This window comes from Dendrobates tinctorius, unplaced genomic scaffold (assembly GCF_039654945.1).
Source record: "Dendrobates tinctorius isolate UK_male_01 unplaced genomic scaffold, ASM3965494v1 ptg000051l, whole genome shotgun sequence".
NCBI classification, from domain to species: Eukaryota; Metazoa; Chordata; class Amphibia; order Anura; family Dendrobatidae; genus Dendrobates; species Dendrobates tinctorius.
Window position 1 is genome coordinate 27,121,252 of NW_027361719.1, and position 23,185 is coordinate 27,144,436.

The window sequence follows — 23,185 nt, forward strand, 5'->3', positions numbered from 1 at the left end:
AGACGGTGAAGGACATGACCGCACAGGTCACGCCGCTCATAAACCCCGCCCCTCCTGACTGACACGCCTCCAGCGTCACATCCCGCCCCATTGCCATTTTGACGTCCGAACGCTCTTCTGATCAGCCAATGGGATTAGAGGAGCTCTAAGAGTGACATTGGTATAGTCAAATAATACTTGTAGCCCCTCCCAGTGACATTGCCCGTTCCTCTTTTGTACCCGCCCCCAGAGGTAGGGCTGCTGAGTGCGCCTTCTGCTCTGCTGGTCTCTCCTTCAGCCGCCGCCATGTTAGGAGCTGTGGGACGGTGCACTGCGCGGGCCCTGAAGGCCCTCCAGCCCTCCGCCAGCTCCCACCAGCTCGGACAGACCCTGCTGAGACGTTCCCCTGCAGCGCTGTACGCCCGTAAGTAGCCGCCGGCGGCTCCCTGGCCGTGACCTAGCGGTGTCATTGAGGCCTGCGCTGTGCGGGGAGGGCCGGAGCACGCCGCCCGAGTGTGGGGCCCTACTAGTGAGTATGTGAGCCGGGGATGTGCTCCTCTCTAGACGGCGGCCTCCTCCGGGGCCTGTGCTCGGTGCTGCCCCTGTGTCCCGCAGTGCGCACTGGTCACCGCTCCCGGACACATCACCGACCAGTGACCTTGTGTTCCGCAGCCGAGCGCTCCGCCATTGTGGGGAACACCTCTCATCCATTGCCCCGGGTGTAGGGTCCAGGATCAGACTCATGTCTGTGGAGCAGCACACATCCCCTGCCTGGCTGTCACAGCCTCACGCAGGGGATCGTGGGTCCTGGGGGCCCGCATATCCGGGTGTCAATATCTGGGCTGTCTACCCATTTGCCTTGGGACACAGACTACAGATCTGACAGTAATTATAGCCAAAAAATATCCGCAAACATACTCAAAATATATAAAGGGGCGTCGAATCATGTAAACCCCATTATGATGTAAATGTATATGTGAATGGGTGCTTTTAAACATATCAGCAAAAGAATTGACAATCCCCCTTAAGAAAAACTCATCTGTGAAACGCGCGTCGGGGCATTTGTGTCACGGATGGACAGCTTACGGCAGTATGGGTAAGGTGCAGCTTGGATCCCTTTTCTATTAGGTCAGGAAATGTGCATTTGCTTTTGATTACCATGTTGCCGGCCATGGGTATAGATCCTGTTGTATGACTGCCCCCATACATCTGTGACTTCTGTCCATTTCACCATTTTTGTGGACGTGTTCATCTTCTTTTGATACCTCGCATGTTTCATGTACCATTTTGAATCATGTTTTCCATTTTTTAATGTCTTTTGTCTTGAATAAAATCCATTTTTTATTTTGTCTTTAGTGGTGTCATTTGGATACTGGTCATCCATTCTTTTGCTGAGATGTGACAGTAGTGCAGCAGGACCATGTCTCACGTGTAACCTGTGCTACTTACAGCCGTCTAACAGTCTTTATTTCTCTTCCCAGGGAGAGACTATGCAGCCCCCGCTACAGCTGCCAAGGCAGGCGCAGCAACCGGCCGCATCGTCGCGGTCATTGGAGCCGTGGTAGATGTACAGTTTGATGAAGGCCTACCACCAATCTTGAATGCTCTGGAGGTCCAGGGCAGGGACACCAGGCTGGTTCTGGAAGTGGCACAGCACTTGGGTAATTGATAGAAATGTAATTACATATAATAAAGCCCTCTACTATCACAATGTCATGAAGGTTTGACCCTGTGCTCCTTCTTGAAATTACTGATGGTCCTTGAAGACTTGATGACCCCATGATCGGGCATGTTACTAAAAAAAATAGTATTCTGTGGCTTAGTATCATAAGCTGGTTCTGCACACCAGCCTTGATGAAGAGTCTGGAGAAAAATGCGTCAAATTTATTAGTGTTCCAAGCTCCTATCCCAATATGTAGTAGGTGTAACTATAATTATTATGCATTTATATAGCGCCATTTATTCCATGGCGCTTTACATGTGAAAAGGGGAAATATAGAAAAGTTCAATAAACATGTGTAAGACAAGGGACACACAAGTACATAAGGAGAGAACCCTGCCCGCTAGGGCTCACAGTCTACAGGGATGGGTGAGGATACAGTAGGAGAGGGTAGAGCAGGTCGTGCGGTGGTTCAGTAGACTGAGGATCATTGCAGGCTGTAGGCTTATCGGAACAGGTGGGCCTTCAGGTTCTTGAAGGTTTCTGTTGATGGTGAGAGTCTGATGTGTTGCGGCAGAGAGTTCCAGAGCACGGGAGAAGTCTTGTATGCGGTTGTGGGAAGAAGAGATAAGGGGAGAGTAGAGAAGGAGATCTTGAGATGATCGAAGGTTGCGTGCGGGTAGGTACCTAGAGACCATGTCACAGATGTATGGAGGAGACAGGTTGTGGATGGCTTTGTATGTCATGGTTAGGGTTTTGAATTGGAGCCTCTGGACAATAGGAAGCCAGTGAAGGGGGAGGCTGGGGAATAGCAGGGAGACAGGTGGATTAGTCGGGCAGCAGAGTGTAGGATGGACTGGAGCGGAGCCAGTGTGCTAGAGGGGAGGCCAGAGAGTAGGAGGTTGCAGTAGTCGAGGCAGGAGGTAAGAGCATGCACTATTAATAGTAGTAATAATAAGAAATGCCTCCAAATAGAAATGTAATATAGTTTTTCTGATTAGCTAGGTCTTTCCTCATGAGCAGGCATTGCAGGACCTTAAGTATCCATGGTTATGTCCACTGATAAAGTGACAGGTAGTCATAACCATGGAGCCATAAGGGCTTGCAATGCCTGCACATGAGGAAAGAGACATGGTGAATCAGAGACTGTACTACACTTCTAATAGGACGTTGTTGTGATGGAAATACCCCATTAAGAATTTAGCATATCTTTGAGCTACAATGTGCCAGAGTAAAATGTGGTTCAGTCATGGACTAAAGTAATTTTAGATACGTTTGTTGGCCATACCCATCGCCAGGAAAGCTCCTTCCACTTGTGAAAAGGTGTTGGTGATGGGGGGGGGGGGAAAAAAAGTGAAGTCTCAACATTTCAAACACTGAATTGGTGACTATGGCGAGAAGTCATTTTACACACTGGATAACCATGGGTATAACTGGAAGACCTCCTTCTGTGATGATCAATCATGACTTTCGTTCTTCTGAGTCTTCTGAAGCAACTTAATAATCTGAGAAGGATGTGATCAATAGCTGAAATGCAGTCCCATAGTAACTAGGCACCAGGAGATGATTTGTGGGCAAATCCTTTTCTTGAAGTTTTTTTTACATGGACCTTTTTCTTCTTGGACTAGGTGAGAACACTGTCCGTACCATCGCTATGGATGGTACCGAAGGTTTGGTCAGAGGGCAGAAGGTTCTTGATGCTGGCACACCAATCAGAATTCCTGTCGGTCCTGAGACCCTTGGGAGGATCATGAATGTCATCGGTGAACCCATTGATGAAAGAGGCCCTATTACAACAAAACAGTAAGTTAAAAAAAATTTTTGTAACTACATGTTTGAAACTTTGTAATTTGGTTTTAAAGCTCTGTGAGAATTGGCATGTTGGATTATATTTTCTCTCCATACAAGTAGTGGTTCTCTTTAGTTATGTTCATAGACCTGGTACCCCTACGTTGCATGGTGCTTAAAGGGAATCTGTCACCCTCTTTTTCGTCTTACAGCTGCTGGCATAGACATCGGGGGCTTATCTACAGCATTACAGAATGCTGTAGATAGGCCTCCGATGTAACCTGAATGATAAGAAAAACACGCTATATTATACTCACCGGGGTGGGCGGTCCGGTCCGGTGGGCGTTGTGGTCCGGTCCGACGCCTCCCTTCATGCGATGACATCCTCTTCTCCCGTCCTGTAATGGCTGTGGCGCAAGCGCACTGCTCTGCCCTGTTGAGGGCAGAGCAGAATTCTGCAGTGCGCAGGCGCCGGACCTCTCCCGACACCTGCGCACTGCAGAATTCTGCTCTGCTCCGCAGCCATTACAGGACTGGAGAAGAGGATGTCATCGCATGAAGAAGGGAGGCACCGGACCGCAACGCCCACCGGACCGCCTACCCCGGTGAGTATAATATAACGTGTTTTTCTTTCAGGTTACATCGGAGGCTTATCTACAGCATTACAGAGTGCTGTAGATAAGCCCCCGATGTCTATGCCGGCAGCTGCAAGCCGAAAAAATGGGTGACAGATTCCCTTTAAATGCTGTTGCCATCTGTCCTTGATCAGATTTGCCAAGAGAAGAGACACTGGCAGTATTGGTTAGAACTGAACTCTTGACAGGGGTTCTGCCACAATGGATATTTGACACTTCTATATGGGATAGATATTAAATGTCTGACTGCTGGGGACTTTCTGTCACTAGAATACAGATCCCGTTCCCCTTTATCTTCACTAACACTGTTCTTGGTGACCTTCACTAGCAATAGACATTGAATGGGTTAAGCAAGTGCCCTGCTGCTCCTTCTGTTGTGTAGTGATGTCCTACATTTCTTTGTCTAACTTCTTAAATCTTCTTGTTTTTGCAGGTTCGCTGCCATCCATGCTGAAGCCCCAGAGTTTGTTGAAATGAGTGTTGAGCAGGAAATTCTGGTTACTGGAATCAAGGTGGTAGATCTCCTTGCCCCCTACGCTAAAGGAGGAAAAATCGGTATGTTGTCCAATGTTTAGTGATTTGTTCCTTCCAACGATGATGATTTTCATCTTGAATGTGACTTGTCTGGAGCGCTTAATTTCATATGCTGTTAGAAGTAGAGTTGACCCTGCATGTATAAAAATGAACGCAAAAAAAGTCCATAGAGGTGGTAATTGCACCTGTATAAAATATAAGCTTTGCTGTCAAAGTGGAAAAAGGCAATCCTTAAATCTTTAACCACGTTACCACATGGCCCAACCTGTGGTATTGGGCCTACAAGTTGCCCATGAATGGTTTTAAGAGACCTTTTCTCCGTTTGCATGATATAATTGTGTAGAAAAGGAGTTGGGAGCCTATATGCCAATACTAAGCAAGGTATGCAAATATGAAAGTAACATGTAAAGTATAACAATCCAAAAAGGATGTACAGACCATACACATGGCTAGGGGTAGAGCACATTGGCAAAGTCTTTTCTTTTGTGGTAACATGCTATTTTCAGACATCCTTCATCAGGTAAGCTAGACAGATATGTCATACTTGAGAAGTCCATCTTCATAATGCATTGTCATCTCTAACTCTATAAGAAAGTAAATACATAACTCCATCTTAAGATTTGTTAATACTCGAGCACTCTGACGCTTAAAATGCATCAAAATTACTATAATAAGTGTATAATTCCAACTATAGAAACAAAAACTAAGGCTGTATTTGTATAAACCAGGCCCTTATGCTCCACCTGTTATAGATATGGTGAGCTGTCTGAAGAGTGTCTTATGAAAGGCAGCAGTCTTGTTTCTCCACAGTTTTTGTCTTTGTTCCCATTTTGCTAAATTGTCTACAAACACTAAACTCTGTTAAGGTGTCTCCTGGGTTCTCTTCATGGAAACTTCTTTTTTCTATAACTGTCTGGTTGACACCCTACTAAAGTTTCTTATGATGATTTACTTTGACTTTCGTTCTTCTGAAACTGCTGAAGACATCTAATCAATCTGAAGAAACTTGTTGAACGACTCTGCATGATGTGTTTTATTTCGATCTCTTATCCATAACACATTTTTCCCTTACCCTCTTTTCCTTAAGGTTTGTTTGGCGGTGCTGGTGTGGGTAAAACTGTGCTCATCATGGAGCTGATCAACAATGTGGCTAAAGCCCATGGTGGTTACTCGGTGTTTGCAGGAGTGGGAGAACGTACCCGTGAAGGAAATGACTTGTACCATGAAATGATTGAGTCTGGTGTCATTAACCTGAAGGACACAACATCAAAGGTTTGCTCGGTTTTTTTTTGAGGTTATATGTTAATATATGCAGCACTGTTATATTGCGAACCCCAGTTTTTAGCAGTTTCTAAATCTGCAAGCCTGTGTACACATCTCCTGCACCAGATACTTCATTGGAAATGTTATATCATGTACCTGCCATTAGTGTGGCCTTGCCATAACACTGACTGACACTGTATTGAGTTGAGTTTTGTCAAGCAAGACCTCATGTCTACTCAACATCTGACAAATCTTAAAATGCAGCTTTCTCATGGTCTAGCATTCTATTCTGCATGGCTTTATATCTAGCCAAGTAGGAAGTCACATCTTCATCTGATCTAAGGGTGAACGTGTCTCCTTGTTGTGACTGTCAAGGCTGCATAGGGAGACTTATAGGCCATGCAGTGCTCCTTTTGGGAATATAAAGATGCAAATCGCCTCTTCAAAGAGTAAGAGGGCTAGCACTCTGGTACCACCTATTAGGATTGCTACTCCTATGTCATTATCGACCCTTTAACAAGCCTAGTTATGTAACATGAAACTAGACTTCATGTCCTTTTCTTCTCTTAAGAGGCTATTTCCATGTTGTCCTCTACTACAGTTTGTGTCATCAAAGGATGTGTCTAAAGTAGCACCCTCTTTGTCGCTAGGTCATTTACCTGATTTGGCTGTTTGCATGCTAGTTACTTGATAGATTTTTATATATATATTTTCTTTCCCAATCCCTTTCATAGGTAGCCCTGGTATATGGACAGATGAATGAACCACCAGGTGCCAGAGCTCGTGTTGCGTTGACTGGTCTGACTGTTGCTGAATACTTTAGGGATCAAGAAGGACAAGATGTGCTGCTTTTCATTGATAATATCTTCAGGTTTACTCAGGCTGGTTCAGAGGTAAACACCCAGGCTTCCTCTCACCCCACCTTTTTTTTACACTTGGTCCAAACAATAAATGCTAAACTATTAACTTTTCTCTAGGTATCTGCCTTGCTGGGTCGTATTCCCTCTGCTGTCGGTTACCAACCAACCCTGGCTACAGACATGGGTACCATGCAGGAGAGAATTACAACAACAAAGAAGGGATCCATTACCTCTGTGCAGGTTTGTAGCTTGCTCCTGAATTAAAGTCTCTAGATGTTAAAAAGGTATTATATTTAAAAGGTGCTATATAAAATCTCACCCCATCACCTTAATGCAAAGTTAAGCAACTTTACTATTTTAAACTTTACTACGTTGCTGCTGCAGTGTTCATCCTTTATATAGCAGAGTGCTCTGCAATAGTTAGAAACCTATTCTCGAGGTGGCAACAGGGAGAGGTTGGGGGTGTACATAAATCTCCAGCATCCGCCGAGAAGGAAATGCAGCAAAGAATGTCTATCGAAAAGGCAGAAAGCGCATGAAGAGCAAATTGGTTTATTAGAAATAGATAAATGAGTTACCGAAAGGTCTCCGCACTCAAGATACACAGACCTTGCATCCAGCCAGTATTAATAGACTTCACCCTCTCCTTCCCCTGCAAGAGATATCCCTAACTACATACTGCAGTATAAGGGGGTTTGAAAAGGAGTGATGACAGCAGCGTGACATTTAATACAGTTTTAATGAAAATAAACACGAGGAGGAAAAAGTAAATTGTCCATAACTTAAAGGGAATCTGTCACCCATATTTAGTGATATCATGTAAAGATATCACTAAATTGTGCGTCCCATAAGGATTCTATTCGGGCTTTTGCCCCCCCCCCCCACCTGACCCCGCACCTTTCAGGCACAAATTACCTTTTTTAGCTTGTTGGGGATGCATGCAAATCGCCGCGGTCTGGTCCGATGGGCGTGGCTTAGTGGTCTTCTCAAATACACCCCCCCCCCCCCCCCCCAGAAGTTCCCGGAAGTCTTCACATGCAGGACACACTTCCGGGGCATAGACCGTGCTGGAAAACACCGGTACTTGCACAGTAGCGATTCTGTGCTTCGCCCACAGTTGGGCAAAGCATACTGCGCAGGTGCCGGGGGCCTTTCTCCATCGCTTCATTGGGGGACACAGAAACCATGGGTGTATGCTGCTGCCACTAGGAGGCTAACACTATGCACAGAAAAAGGTTAGCTCCTCCTCCACAGTATACACCCCACCGACCGGAACTAGTTTCCTCAGTTTATCTTAGTGTCAGTAGGAGGTGGACACGGGTCTTTCATTAGACCCATATCTACCTCCGCGTGCGTCTTTCCCCTTGCAGGTTCCGGAGGGATACGGAGTGAACAGTCACATCCGTACTCCCACAAAGAGACTATGAGTACGGCGTGTACTTCCACCCCGTATCCTCATAGCTCTCCACGGCAGGACCAAGAGCCTCCAGGTCCAGAACTGGAAGGTCCACCTCGGCATGACAATCTACAAAGCCCTGAGGCGCCTTTCCAACTAGGCAGCAGACTCCTTTTCTTCAGGGTCTTCTGGCTTGCCTCGGTGGAAGACGCTTGGGTCAGGGAAGTTGTATCCTCAGGATACAAGATAGAGTTCGTTTCTCGGCCCCGGGATCACTTCTTCGAGTCCCGTCCTCCAAAAGACCCCGCCTTAGTTCCGGGCTTCTTAGCATCCATCGACTTGTTTCTCAGTTCCGGGGTCATTGTGCCCGTTCCTGAAACAGAGCGATTCACAGGGTTTTACTCAAACCTGTTTGTAGTGCTGAAAAAAGGCGGCGTGGTTCGGCCCATTCTGGACCTTAAACTGCTGAACAAGAGGGTCCGCCTGCGTCATTTCAGGATGGAGTCCCTTCGTTCAGTAATCGCTTCCATGGAGGCGCAGGAATTCATGTGTTCAATAGACATTCAAGATGCCTATCTGCATGTCCCCATCTTTTACGGGCATCAGAAATTTCTGCATTTTGCGATTCTTCAGGACCACTAACAGTTTGTCGCCCTGCTGTTTGGTCTCGCCACCACGCCCAGAGTGTTTACAAAGATCATGGCGGCGTTGATGGCCCTGTTGAGGATCAGAGGTCTTGTACTCTTCCCGTACCTCGACGACATTCTAATCAAAGCTCCGTCTTTTCACCAGACTCTCCAATGCCTTACCATCGTTCTCGACACCCTGTCCGGTTTCGGGTGGCTCGTAAACAAGAGGAAGTCCTGCCTCGTTCCGACTCAACATCTTATGTTTCTAGGCTTTTTGTTCGACATCCGTCGATCGAGGGTCTTTCTCCCGGAAGAGAAGTTGATCTCTCTGCGGCAAGATGTTCGATCGCTGCAGAGCCTGAAGCTTCCATCTTTCCGGTCAGCCATGAAAGTCTTGGGAAAGATGGTGGTGACGACCGAAGCGATCCCCGTTTGCTCATTTTCACACGAGACTGCTTCTACAGGCCATTCTGTCTCGGTGGAACAGGTCCGTTCTCTCCCTGGATCGTCCAATTCGCCTCTCGTTCCGGGTCAAACAGTCCCTCAATTGGTGGCTGACGTCACCCCTCATTTCCCTGGGCCGGTCATTCCTTCCGATTTACTGGCAGATTGTGACAACTGACGCCAGCCTTCTTGGCTGGGGAGCTGTGTTTCGCAATCAGACGATTCAGGGTCGGTTTTTGACCCAAGAGACAACTCTGCCGATCAACGTCCTCGAGATACGGGCGATTTATCTGTCTCTCATTCACTGGGAAAGGCTTCTCAGGGGTCTGCCGGTCCGGATTCAGACAGACAATGCCACAGCGGTGGCATATGTCAACCACCAAGGGGGACACGGAGCTCCTCTAGCGGAAGTGTCCAGGATTCTCCACTGGGCAGAGGTATCGGTCCCAGCGATATCCGCAGTGCACATTCCCGGCGTGGACAACTGGGCCGCCGACTTTCTCAGCCGCGAGGGTCTCTCGGCAGGAGAGTGGTCCTTACATCCGGACGTCTTTCATCAGCTTTGCCGTCGTTGGGGGACTCCGGACGTGGACCTGCTGGCGTCTCGCCTGAACAGGAAGGTCCCACATTTCGTATCCAGGGCCCGAGATCCTCTCGCAGTGGGCGCCGATGCTCTGACCATTCCCTGGTCGCAATTCAATCTCCCTTATCTGTTCCCTCCCCTTCCTCTTCTTCCCAAGCTGTTGAAGAAAATCAAAGCGGAAGGGGTACCAGTTATCCTCATAGCTCCGGATTGGCCCAAAAGGGCTTTGTTCGTGGACATCGTCAATCTTCTCCCGGACGCCCCCTGGAAGCTTCCAGACAGAGCGGAACTGCTGTCTCAAGGTCGAATCTGCCATCCCAATTCTCTGCCGCTCAATTTAATGGCGTGGCTGTTGAAACCGCGGCTCTGAAGTGGTCAGGTTTTTCAGATCGGGTTATTCACACCATGATCTGGGCTAGAAAACCATCATCTTTGAGAATTTATTATCGTACATAGAAGGCCTATTTCACTTTGTGCGAGGCCAATGACGTTCTACCCATGTCCTTTTCTCTCCCTTCTGTCCTGGCGTTCCTCCAGGCAGGTCTAGATGCGGGCCTTGCCCTCAGTTCTTTGAAGAGTCAAGTTTCGGCGCTCTCCATTCTTTTTCAGAAGATGGCCTCCCGTCCGCAGGTCAAAACCTTTCTTCAGGGAGTGGCTCATACGGCACCTCCGTACCGTGCTCCCGTGGATCCATGGGATCGCAATCTGGTTCTGGAGGCTCTTCCAACGGTCTCCCTTTGAACCTCTCAGGGAAGTCTCCCTGTTTCGACTCTCCTGGAAAGTGGCCTTTCTGGTGGCCATCACCTCCATTCGGCGCGTGTCAGAATTGGCAGCCCTTTCTTGTCGCCCCTCTTTTCCTGGTGCTCCATCAGGACAAGGTGGTCCTGCGGCCCGCCTTCCTTCCTAAGGTGGTGTCCACTTTTCACCGAAATGAGGACATTGTTCTCCCGTCCTTTTGTCCGGGTCCAATCCACCCTCTGGAATGCTCCTTGAACAAGCTAGACCTGGTCAGGGCCATGAAGGTCTACCTGGCTAGGATGTCTCCCTTGCGGAAGACACTCTCTTTTCATCATTCCAGATGGTGCGCGGAAAGGTCAGCCGGCCTCCAAGGCTACCATTGCTCGCTGGATCAGATAGGCCTCCAAAATTGCCGACCGGGTCAAGCATCGAGTGCCCCCTCCAGGAATTAGAGCTCACTCTACCCGGGCAGTGGGTGCACCACAGAGCTTCTGCGCAGCAGCTCTGCAAACCTGGTCTTCGATCCACACGTTTGCCAAATTTTACAAGGTACACACTTACGCTTAGGCGGACGCCAGCCTAGGCAGAAGGATCTTGCAGGCGGCGGTGGTGAGTCCGCTGACCTGATGGAAGTTTCCCACCCCAGGGACTGCTTTGGGACGTCCCATGGTTTGTCCCCCAATGAAGCGATGGAGAAAACAGGATTTTTGGTTGCTTACCGTAAAATCTGTTTCTCGGAGCCTTCATTGGGGGACACAGCACCCTCCCATATTCTACAACTCCTGTTCTTATGTTTGATTACAGTTGAGTTGTCCTGTTTTCATTCTGTTTTGTTACTTCTCCTACTGCTTTCTCACTAACTGAGGAAATTAGTGCCGGTCGGTGGGGTGTATACTGCGGAGGAGGAGCTAACCTTTTTCTGTGCATAGTGTCAGCCTTCTAGTGGCAGCAGCATACACCCACGGTTTGTGTCCCCCAATGAAGGCTTCGAGAAACAGATTTTACGGTAAGCAACCAAAAATCCTGTTTTACATTGTGCAAGCGCGGAAACCAATGGCGTCTGTGGTATTCACAGACTAAGATTACGTGAAGCAAGCCGAGGAGGTGGGGGGGGGTGGTGGTGGGGGGGACCACTAAGCCACGCCCATCGGACCGCTGCGATTTGCATGCATCACCAACAAGCTAAAAAAGGTATTTATGCCTCAAAGGAGCGGGGTCGGGGAGAGTTAAAAGCCCGAATAGAATCCTTATGGGACGCACAATTTAGTGATATCTTTACATGATATCACTAAATATTGGTGACAGATTCCCTTTAACTAGCTAAATGTCTTATGCCCCACAGAACCCTTGAGAGTTGACTTTACTATTGTGACAGTTTTATACAGTGCCTGAAATGATGAGTAAATTCAGACTTTCGTTCTTCTGAGTTTGCTGAAGCAATGTTTTTTGTATCTGAGCAGGCATTTATATCTGGTGAATATTCTTATTGTGTGTAATAAATATATAATTTTTTTTTAACGTGTTCCTCCTTGTATTCTAGGCTATCTATGTGCCTGCTGATGACTTGACAGATCCTGCCCCTGCTACCACATTTGCTCACTTGGACGCTACCACTGTATTGTCGCGTGCTATTGCTGAGCTTGGAATCTACCCAGCTGTGGATCCTTTGGATTCAACCTCCCGTATCATGGACCCCAACATCGTGGGCCAGGAGCACTATGATGTAGCTCGTGGTGTGCAGAAGATCTTGCAGGTTTGTTATAGTAACATAGTTATTAAGGTTGAAGGAAGACTTTAAGTCCATCTAGTTCAACCCATATCCTCAGGGCCGCCATCAGGGCATGACAGGCATTACACCTGTATGGGGCCCCGGTGATCAGGGGGGCCCGCCCGGGCCCGGCGGCGCCTGAGCAAGCTGGGCGCTGCAGCCTGGTTTGCGCTCGCCGCTCAGGTCCTGGCCGGGCCCCCCCTACAATTATTTCAGCGGTTCGGGCCCCCATTCTCCCCCTCAGCCTGCTCTGCCTGTGTCGGATGGTCACTGCAGCACCGCCCCCGGCTCACGTGATGTGACGTCACACATTGCCTCTTCACTTCCTCATTCCTGAGAAAGCTGAAGAGCGGTGTGCACGTGGCATCGGTGTGGGAGCGGCTGCAGGCCTGCAGCAGAGCAGAAGACGTTGGGCCCCTGGGCTGGGTGGCAGTCTGACGGTGCTGTGGAGGTAAGTGAATTCTTTTTATGTCTGTATGTCTGGCTGCAGCCTGCTGATCATGGGGATGGGGACATTGGGCCGAGGGCCTGTTGTCTCAGTCTGATCATGGGGGTGAGTCTCTGGGGGCCCCGGCGCCTGGGGCTGGTTGCTGTCTGAACATGGGGGGGGGGGGAAAGTCTGGGGGCCCCGGCGCCGTAGGCTGGTTGTCTGATCACAGGGGGGGAGTCTGGGGGCCCGGGGGGGCTGGTTGTGTCTTATCATGGGGACATTGGGGGACCCAGGGGCCCAACTGATGATGGGGGGACCCAGGGGCCCGGCTGTCCGTGGGTGGTCACCCAGGGGCCCGCCCGGCTGTTCGTGTGGGATCACCCAGGGGCCCACCCGGCTGTCCGTGGGGGGTCACCCAGGGGCCCGCCCGGCTGTCCGTGGGGGGTCACCCAGGGGCCCGCCCGGCTGTCCGTGGTGGGTCACCCAGGGGCCCGCCCGGCTGTCCGTGGTGGGTCACCCAGGGGCCCGCCCGGCTGTCCGTGGTGGGTCACCCAGGGGCCCGCCCGGCTGTCCGTGGTGGGTCACCCAGGGGCCCGCCCGGCTGTCCGTGGTGGGTCACCCAGGGGCCCGCCCGGCTGTCCGTGGTGGGTCACCCAGGGGCCCGCCCGGCTGTCCGTGGTGGGTCACCCAGGGGCCCGCCCGGCTGTCCGTGGTGGGTCACCCAGGGGCCCGCCCGGCTGTCCGTGGTGGGTCACCCAGGGGCCCGCCCGGCTGTCCGTGGTGGGTCACCCAGGGGCCCGCCCGGCTGTCCGTGGTGGGTCACCCAGGGGCCCGCCCGGCTGTCCGTGGTGGGTCACCCAGGGGCCCGCCCGGCTGTCCGTGGTGGGTCACCCAGGGGCCCGCCCGGCTGTCCGTGGGGGGAGCCAGGGGCCCAGCTGATGATGGGGGGGCCTGGCTGTTCACGGGGGGGGTCTGAGGGGCCCGGGGGGGGGGGGGGGGTCTGAGGGGCCCAGCTGATGGGGGGGCCCAGGAGGCCCGGCTGATGGGGTGAGCCAGGGCCCAGGGGGACAGATCTCCAGTGCCAAGATTAGTAGGCACATTGTCTCCACCTGCAGCTCAGCCCGTAGTCCTATCCTTTTAGTTATCACAGACTGTGCTGACCAGTACCAGCATGTTGACTGTCTCCTCCTGCAGCTCAGCCCATAGTCCTATCCCTTCCGTCAGCACAGACTGTGCTGCACATGCACAGTACCAGCATGTTGACTGTCTCCACCTGCATCTCAGCCTGTAGTCCTATCCTTTTAGTCAGCATAGACTGTGCTTACTAGTACCAGCATGTTGACTGTCCACCTGCAGCTCAGCCCATAGTCCTATCCTTTTCGTCAGCAGACTGTGCTGCACATGCACAGTACCAGCATGTTGACTGTCTCCACCTGCAGCTCAGCCCGTAGTCCTTTCTGTCAGCACAGAATGTGCTGCACATGCACAGTACCAGCATGTTGACTGTCTCCACCTGCAGCTCAGCCTGTAGTCCTATCCTTTTAGTCAGCATAGACTGTGCTGACCAGTACCAGCATGTTGACTGTCTCCACCTGCAGCTCAGCCCGTAGTCCTATCCTTTCCGTCAGCACAGACTGTGCTGCACATGCACAGTACCAGCATGTTGACTGTCTCCACCTGCAGCTCAGCCTGTAGTCCTATCCTTTTAGTCAGCATAGACTGTGCTGACCAGTACCAGCATGTTGACTGTCTCCATCTGCAGCTCAGCCTGTGGTCCTATATGGGGTATCAGCCTACTCAGGACAAATTGCACAACTACTGTTAGGGTCCAATTTCTCATGTTACACTTGGGGAAAAACAAACATTGGGTGTGAAAAGATCATTTTTGTGAAAATAAAATTAGATTTTAGATTGGCGCCTAATAAAAACCAAATACAAGCGGTTAGTATGTTAATCAAAAGCCCAAGACAATAGAAAAGGCCGCTTTGTAAACAGGGTTAAAGTTAGAGTAGAAGAAAAGGGGTTACTAGAAATACTAGGGTCAATGAAAATACCTTTTTTACTCTTCGCCACGACAGCACCCACTGGAGGTATCGGATCCGCCCATTTGGAACAGGAAACCCTACAGGAAAGATAAAAGGGGCGGTCCGCCTTTCCTCCTCAGTTTTGGTTTCCTGTTCCAAATGGAGCAGGATCCTGCAGGATCTTACCTGGGCCATGCATCCGCCTGTGCGGTCTCTTCGGGAACGGCAGGGGCTGCGGTCCGGAGGCAGCGTCGGGGGAGACTCCGTTTGACGGCTCCCCCCTCGTCTGGTGGCACAGTGGTAATGGCCGGGTCCGGGGAGGGCCGCCCGGTCTTACCAGGGAGCGCGCCGGTCTGGCATCCGGGAGATTTTCCCCCCCCCATTCCCATCGGTGGGGGTATAGCGTGGATGGTGAGGCCATGTGCGCGCGAGCCGCGTGTTAATAGCGGTGGCGCGGGAGCAGGCCGGCGCCCGACGCTCCCATACCCCGGAAGTAATGGTTGAACTTCCGGGGTAAGATGGCGATGACGCGGCGCATGCGCCCTGTGACAGGAAACAAACCTCGATCCCGGTCGAGGACGCAGGATTGTTAGCAGACCCATTGGACCGAAAGGCTGAATCCTCGCTCAAAAGGTCCTGGGAGTCCACCACCGGGGTATTCAAACCCGCAATAGCCAGCACATGTACTGCTAGGTCAATGCTGGTATGGCTAGATCAATTAGACCAGCAGATTGAGCAAAGAGTGTCAAGGGAGAAACTGCGTGCAGCCATCCCGTTGATAAGAGGGGCAGCTGCCTTTATGGCAGACGCTTCAGCGGACACCCTAAGACTTGCAGCAAGGTCGGCAGCCCTGGTGAATAACGCCAGACGCGAGCTTTGGATAAAAAGCTGGAAAGGGGATGCACAATCAAAATCCAAAATTAGTGCAACCCCATGCGAGGGTGAGTTCCTCTTCGGAAAAGCCTTAGACGAAATTCTCGCCAAGGCAAAAGAAAGGAAAAAGGCCTTCAGTGATTCTCCCATTCCGTTTTATAGGAAAACCTTTAAAAGACGGCCATTCGGGAGAAGAAGACAATCGGACAGAACGAGATGGGCCACGAAAGACGAAAAGCAGAAGGGTACCATCTTCAGAGGGCCAACATATAGGAGAGAAAAAAATTAAAAGTTTAGACCCACCAGTTGGGGGCAGATTAAAATTTTTTTTTACCAAATGGGAACAAATTACGTTAAACCCATGGATTTTGAATATAATCAGGGAAGGAATAAAGATTGAATTCCTTCGAATCCCCTATGAGTTCTTTGTTATAACTCGCCTTAATTCCTCACTTCAGCAAAAGGCTCTCGAAGACGAGATTCGAGTCCTGCTAGCTAAAAAAGTTTTAGTTGACGTCCCTGAGGAACAACAGGGTAGAGGCTTTTACTCTCCCCTGTTTTTGGTGTCTAAACCAGACGGTACATTTAGAACCATTATTAATTTAAAGAAGCTAAATTCATTTATAAAAAATTATAAGTTCAAAATGGAATCGATTAGATCCACTATAAAGCTTCTTTTCCCAAATTGCGTAATGGCAGGGATTGATTTAAAAGATGCTTATTATCATCTCCCTATACACAACAGATTCCAGAAATACCTAAGAGTCGCAGTGGAAGTCGAGGGCAGGATTCGTCATTTCCAATACGCGGCCATGCCCTTCGGGCTTTCCACGGCACCAAGAATATTTACCAAGGTGATGGCAGAAGTGATGGCCTACCTTCGCCAAAAGGACACACTAATTGTACCATATCTAGACGACTTCCTAGTAATTGGGAATTCAGTCAAACAATGTACTGAACGTGTGACTGACGCAGTCTCCTCTTTTCAGAGCCTTGGCTGGATCATCAATATCCAAAAGTCCAGACTCGATCCGCAATCTCTCCAGACATTTCTAGGATTTCAACTAGATTCCTTGACCCAGAGATGTCTACTACCCCAGGTAAAAATCATCCTCACAAAACAAAAAATACAAGCAGCTATAGATAAACCACGTGTATCCTTAAGAGGAGCAATGTCACTATTAGGATCACTAAATTCTTGCACCCCGGCAGTCCGGTGGGCCCAGTACCATGTCCGTACACTACAACACCAGATCCTCCAGGAGGATAAGCGACATAGTGGTCGTTTACAGAGTAAAATAACCCTGTCACAAGAAGTCTTGACTTCCCTAGAGTGGTGGTTAGACGATGACCATTTATGTTCAGGAGTCCCATGGGTTATAGTTCCATCCTGTATTGTAACCACCGATGCCAGTCCCCAGGGCTGGGGAGCCCACATGGAGAATGGGTTTTATCAGGGAAGGTGGAGTAAAGAGGAATGTGATTACTCATCTAATTTAAAAGAACTGACTGCAGTGTTCTATGCTCTATACAACTTCCTTCCACAGCTCCAACAGAAGCATGTAAGGATCCTGTCGGACAATACCACCACAGTAGCATATATAAACAGACAAGGAGGAACTCGATCAGAGACTCTGATGTCTTCAGCGGCAAAAATTTTAAACTTAGCAGAAAACTATTTTTTGTCCCTCTCGGCCCTTCATATAAGAGGCGAGAGCAATCAAAAGGCAGACTTCCTAAGCCGTCACACTCTACGACAAGGAGAGTGGTGCCTCAATCGGAAGGTCTTCAGGGACATAGTAGCCGCATGGGGACAACCCGAGGTGGATCTTTTTGCCACAAGGGAGAACAGGCAGATAAAAACCTTTGCCTCCCTATCTCCGTCAGATCACCCAAACATACTGGACGCCTTTCTAGTTCCATGGAATTTCAACCTAGCATATGCGTTCCCTCCATTGATCCTCCTACCTCAAGTAATTCGGAAGATCAGAGACGACAAAGCAAGAATAATCTTAATAGCACCGTTCTGGCCAAAAAGACCGTGGTTTTCGTGGCTGCAGATTATGTCGATAACAGATCCTTGGGTCCTTCCGACTGCCAATCTACTCTCCCAAGGCCCCTTTTTCCACCCTCAAGTGCTCAGCTTGCACTTGACGGCGTGGAATTTGAGAGGCAGTTATTGAGGACAAGAGGATTCTCGGAGTCCTTAATTGCTACACTACTACAAAGTAGAAAACAGTCCACGACCCAGATTTACATTAGAATATGGAAAAAATTTCTTCAATTCCATACAGTACCTCATACAACAGAAGTTCCGATAATCCCAATCTTGGAATTTCTGCAGAAGGGGAAAGACTTAGGCTTAGCAGTAAATACACTGAAAGTACAAATATCGGCATTAGGAGCACTATATGGCCATAATATAGCAGGCAACAAATGGATAACTCGTTTTATTACAGCATGTGAACGAATAACTCCAATCCACATACCCTCCGTCCCTACATGGGATCTAAATCTGGTCTTAGACGCCCTAACGGTAGACCCCTTTGAGCCGATCGACACAATACCCTTCAAATACTTAGCACTTAAAATGGCCCTCTTAGTATCACTAACCTCAGCTAGAAGAGTGGGTGATATTCAGGCCTTGTCAATAGATCCACCCTTTTTTCAAGAATACCAAGACAGATTGGTATTAAAACCAGACCCTGCCTACCTGCCAAAAGTGGCAACAAAATACCATAGATCTCAGGAGATACTCCTCCCAACCTTCTATAAAAATCCCTCTACTCCGGAAGAGCAGAGGTTCCATACTCTGGACGTCAAAAGAACTGTCCTAAAATGTATTGAGAGGTCCAACAGTTGGAGGCAGAGTAGGGCCCTATTTGTTTCATTTCAGGGCTGTAAGAAGGGGTATGGAGTCACGAAGAGCACCATTTCCCGGTGGATCAGAGAGGCCATTCGTTTAGCCTACTCCGCAAAAAACGAAGATCCTCCAGGGAACATCAGGGCGCATTCCACCAGGGCAATGGCAACCTCTTGGGCGGAAAAGGGAGATGTTCCGATTGAAACTATATGTAAGGCGGCAGTTTGGTCATCCCCTTCTACCTTCTATAACCACTACAGACTTGATCTTTCATCAACCTCTGACTTAAGCTTTGGCAGGACTATCCTTGGCACGGTGGTCCCACCCAGGTGATGGTCTCTGGAATCTCTCCAGTGGGTGCTGTCGTGGCGAAGAGTAAAAAGCCGGATTACTTACCGGTAATGCTCTTTTAATGAGTCCACGACAGCACCCGTTCACTTCCCCCCCTAAATATATCAATAGTTAAAGTATTACCAAATAATGGATAAGAAAGGTGTTAAAATAAGAGAACATTGCCTAATCCTTGGCGGTCCTTCTGGTACTCTGAAACGTAAAACTGAGGAGGAAAGGCGGACCGCCCCTTTTATCTTTCCTGTAGGGTTTCCTGTTCCAAATGGGCGGATCCGATACCTCCAGTGGGTGCTGTCGTGGACTCATTAAAAGAGCATTACCGGTAAGTAATCCGGCTTTTCTTATGAAAAGTGACTTCTTCCACTCCTGATGAAGTCACGTTAGTGACGAAACGCGTCGAGTAACAAGAGTGGCATCCCGTTCCTGGGACCAGGGCATTCATTATGGCTCGTCATGTTCAGTGAGCATGTCTTTGTTCTGCTAGTAGCAAGGGTGGCTTATCATTAGAAAAGGGTATTACAAAGTGGCCTTTTCTATTGTCTTGGGCTTTTGATTAACATACTATCCGCTTGTATCTGGTTTTTATTAGGTGCCAATCCTATTGCTAACATGGCTGTTTGTTATTTATAAGGTGGCTTGTTGTAATATCATCAATATTTCTTGTTTAAGCATAAGACTTTTATGATTGTAGAGTTATTTGAAATTCGGAGGATTTCATTGGCCACAACTAATACACTGAATATATGTGTTTATTATGTACTTGTAGCTCTGGCATGCTACATAGAATACAGAACTTTTATTGAATATTGTTGTACATTTATATATTGCCCAGGACCGTCTAGCCGCTCCCTTATATACAGGTCACGTTTGGTGACACCTGCATATATTTTAAATGTTTTTATCATTTGTGGTGTTTTTCTGCACATCTATATGTACTAAAAATTAACTTTATAAGGGTGATCCCTGCATGTGTGTGTCTACTATGCTTTCTTTTTTCCTATTTGGATCTACTTTTTGACATACAGCGGTTGGATCCCCGATATATTTGGTCTGATTGAGGGCATGGTGAAGTTTTTCGATGAAAGCGCGGAGGGATTTTGGAAGGTTTGCATGGTGAAGGAGGAGCTAGGGTGGAGGCGGAACTGGGGGTGGAGCCTGGGCGGAGTCTCAAGGGGGCCCCATAAATTTTGCCGGTATGGGGCCCCGAAATTCCTAGTGGCAGCCCTGCATATCCTATCCTAACTTGCCCTAACATGTTGATCCAGAGGAAGGCAAAAAAAACCCATGTGGCAACAGTAAGCTCCACATTGGGGAAAAAAATTTCTTCCCGACTCCACATACGGCAATCAGACTAGCTCCCTGGATCAACGCAATATTAAGGAGACTAGTGTATATACCCTGTAATATTATACTTTTCAAGAAAGGCATCCAGTCCCTTCTTAAATTTTAGTAGTGAATCACTCATTACAACATCATATGGCAGAGAGTTCCATAGTCTCACTATAGTTCCATAGTCTCTCATACAATCCTTATTGAAAAAATGACTAAGTATGGAATGGACAAGGCAACTGTTAGGTGGATTCATAACTGGCTTAGTGATCGGACCCAAAGAGTGGTCGTAAATGGCTGCACATCCAGTTGGAAGAATGTCTCAAGTGGGGTACCACAGGGCTCTGTCCTGGGCCCTGTATTGTTCAACATCTTTATCAACGATTTAGATGAAGGAATTGAGGGTAAACTGATTAAATTTGCTGATGACACAAAGCTAGGAGGGATAGCTAATACTAGAGAAGAGAGAGAGAGGATTCAAAAAGATTTAAATAAACTGGAGAAGTGGGCAGCAACTAACAGAATGGTTTTTAACAGGGAGAAATGCAAAGTACTACATCTGGACAATAAAAATGAAAAAAGCATATATAGAATGGGAGGAATAGGGCTAAGTGACAGCACATGTGAAAAAGACTTGGGTATACTAATAGATCACAGACTGAATATGAGTCAACAGTGTGATGCAGCAGCAAAAAAGGCAAATGCAATTCTAGGATGTATTAACAGAAGCATACAGTCTAGATCACGTGAAGTAATTATTTCCCTCTACTCCTCTTTGGTCAGACCTCATCTGGAATATTGTGTCCAGTTTTGGGCACCACATTTTAAAAAAGACATCAACAAACTGGAGCAAGTTCAGAAAAGAGCGACCAGAATGGTGACCGGTCTGCAAACCCTGTGTTATGAGGAAAGGTTTCAGGATTTGGGAATGTTTAGTTTGCAAAAGAGAAGACTGAGAGGAGACTTAATAGCTGTCTACAAATATCTAAAGGGCTGTCACATTGTAGAAGGATCAACTTTATTCTCATTTGCACAAGGAAAGACTAGAAGCAATGGGATGAAACTGAATGGGAGGAGACACAGATTAGATATTAGAAAAATGTTTTTGACAGTTAGAGTGATCAATGAGTGGAACAGGCTGCCACTAGAAGTGGTGAGTTCTCCTTCAATGGAAGTCTTCAAACAGAGGCTGGACAGACATCTGACTGGGATGATTTAGCGAATCCTGCTTTGAGCAGGGGGTTGGACCAGATGGCCCAGGAGGTCCCTTCCAACTCTACGATTCTATGATTCTTACAGTAAAGAATCCGCGTCTGTGAGTATGCTTAAACCTTCTTTCCTCCAGACGTAGAGGATGCCCCCTTGTCCCCGTCACAGGTCTAAGAGTAAAAAGATCATTAGAAAGGTCTTATGTCTAAAATTGAATAACTTGTGACTTTTTAGCATTGTTAGGCTTGCGGTATGATTCCTTTTTATTTTGCTTTTTTCTTTTTTATATATAGGACTACAAGTCACTGCAGGATATTATTGCTATATTGGGTATGGATGAATTGTCAGAAGAAGACAAACTTACTGTAGCCAGAGCCCGGAAGATCCAACGTTTCCTGTCCCAGCCATTCCAGGTTGCTGAAGTCTTTACTGGACATATGGGAAAACTGGTTCCACTTAAAGAGACCATCAAGGGTTTCAAGCAGATCCTCCAAGGTAATATAAATGTGGCAATGAATCAATTCATAATCAACCTAAATTGTTTTCTGTAGCAAAGACTAGATCATTGATAACCAGTCATTCCAATAATTACTGGCAGCCCCTACTAATTACAAAGTTGTAGAGTATCCTAGTGATATGACAACTTTAATTTGTGTGAAGAGAACTGATGTTGCTCTGACAAGGCAAATTTACAACTAACTTTTTTAATTTTATCATTGCAGGTGAATACGACAACTTGCCTGAACAGGCTTTCTACATGGTAGGCCCTATTGAAGAAGCCGTAGCAAAGGCTGAGAAACTTGCAGAAGAGCACTCTTAAAGACTTAATAAAATGTTTCCTTGAAAGCACTCATCCACAACACCTCCATCCTCAGTAATTCTTTTTGCCTGTCTGTAATGGATCGTGTCGGCAAAGCGTATTTAAAATTTACAATAAAACATCTGTGTAAAGACCATGTGTGAGATACTGGCTTCATGGTGAACATGTAGTTGTCTTTAGTGAAAAGTCATACAACTACTATAATTCTAATATCCCATGTTCAAGTCTCTTGTGAGCCTATATAGTTATTGCACCCCATGTGGTATATTACCCTTAATGGGATACTGACACCCATCTCATGCCTGCAATATATAGATGGATGCATATAGTTGTGTTGTAGAACTCTTTCCAACAATGAAATATTGTACCTGTATAATAAGGTTTAAGTTCTATATCACTTTTATTAAACTTGCGTTCAGGGTACTAATGTTGGCAAATGCAAGTGGTGTATTCTTCAAAAGTAGTCCCTGCTTGGACTTGACATTTATTTTGTAGGCTCAGGATTTAGTTTTATACAATGCAATACTTAATTCAAGAAGGTTTATATTGAGATCCTATTGCCTGTCCTTGACAGTCTGAAATTGGTAGACTAGTCAAATTTATTGAAACACGTCCAAGAAGCTGGGCAGTTAAAGTAGGGTGGAGAAATGTCTACCAAACTGTTCTTCTGTTCCATTAGGAGTAGATGACTTCTTCCAAACCTAGGTAGGGTCTAATTTAAGCGCCTTACATTCAAAGCTATAAAGTGCCAATGTCGTTCTGAGTATTACGATGAGCAACTTCTAGAAAATGGATAGTTACACAGGACAAAAATGCTGTGGATCTGCAACAGACTAATGTTAAATTTATATACGGTATATATTATATAATTTTTTCAGAAATTTGGTAGAAAATTTGACATTTTCTGCAACCTAACATTATATTTTCCAGGACATCCCTCCTGTGGAGCACACCAGGAGGTAGTTCTTCTCAACCTCCTGGGACAGGAAACGGTTAAAAGCCACCCCTC

At 47.7% G+C, this 23,185-nt stretch overlaps 2 protein-coding genes and 3 non-coding genes across 5 annotated transcripts; all 5 read left to right on the top strand.

The window, feature by feature from the left end:
* The first annotated feature begins 223 nt into the window (after positions 1 to 223).
* On the top strand, positions 224 to 22,310 carry ATP5F1B (ATP synthase F1 subunit beta). Its single transcript, XM_073576900.1, has 10 exons — positions 224 to 403; positions 1,461 to 1,640; positions 3,268 to 3,442; positions 4,496 to 4,617; positions 5,684 to 5,868; positions 6,594 to 6,752; positions 6,837 to 6,959; positions 12,050 to 12,262; positions 21,650 to 21,851; positions 22,079 to 22,310. The coding sequence occupies exons 1-10, from the start codon at positions 286 to 288 to the stop codon at positions 22,174 to 22,176; spliced, it is 1,575 nt and encodes a 524-aa protein (XP_073433001.1). The 5' UTR covers positions 224 to 285; the 3' UTR covers positions 22,177 to 22,310.
* On the top strand, positions 3,084 to 3,153 carry LOC141091408 (small nucleolar RNA SNORD59). Its single transcript, XR_012232507.1, has one exon. It is a non-coding gene; the product is annotated as a small nucleolar RNA SNORD59 (small nucleolar RNA).
* Positions 5,531 to 5,601, top strand: LOC141091410 (small nucleolar RNA SNORD59). Its single transcript, XR_012232509.1, has one exon. It is a non-coding gene; the product is annotated as a small nucleolar RNA SNORD59 (small nucleolar RNA).
* LOC141091409 (small nucleolar RNA SNORD59) lies at positions 11,897 to 11,970 on the top strand. The gene has a single exon (XR_012232508.1). It is a non-coding gene; the product is annotated as a small nucleolar RNA SNORD59 (small nucleolar RNA).
* On the top strand, positions 13,707 to 20,473 carry LOC141091354 (uncharacterized). The gene is made up of 2 exons (XM_073576899.1): positions 13,707 to 16,704; positions 17,152 to 20,473. Exons 1-2 carry the CDS (start codon positions 16,249 to 16,251, stop codon positions 17,785 to 17,787), a joined length of 1,092 nt encoding a protein of 363 aa, XP_073433000.1. The 5' UTR covers positions 13,707 to 16,248; the 3' UTR covers positions 17,788 to 20,473.
* Positions 22,311 to 23,185: the final 875 nt, after the last annotated feature.

Coding starts and splice junctions, on each gene's coding strand:
- ATP5F1B (XM_073576900.1), top strand. CDS start 286: ATGTTAGGAGCTGTGGGACGGTGCACTGCGCGGGCCCTGAAGGCCCTC. Junction 6,960..12,049: donor GATCCATTACCTCTGTGCAG/GTTTGTAGCTTG, acceptor CTTGTATTCTAG/GCTATCTATGTGCCTGCTGA. Junction 12,263..21,649: donor GTGTGCAGAAGATCTTGCAG/GTTTGTTATAGT, acceptor TTTTATATATAG/GACTACAAGTCACTGCAGGA.
- LOC141091354 (XM_073576899.1), top strand. CDS start 16,249: ATGGAATCGATTAGATCCACTATAAAGCTTCTTTTCCCAAATTGCGTA. Junction 16,705..17,151: donor AGAGATGTCTACTACCCCAG/GTAAAAATCATC, acceptor TTCCTTCCACAG/CTCCAACAGAAGCATGTAAG.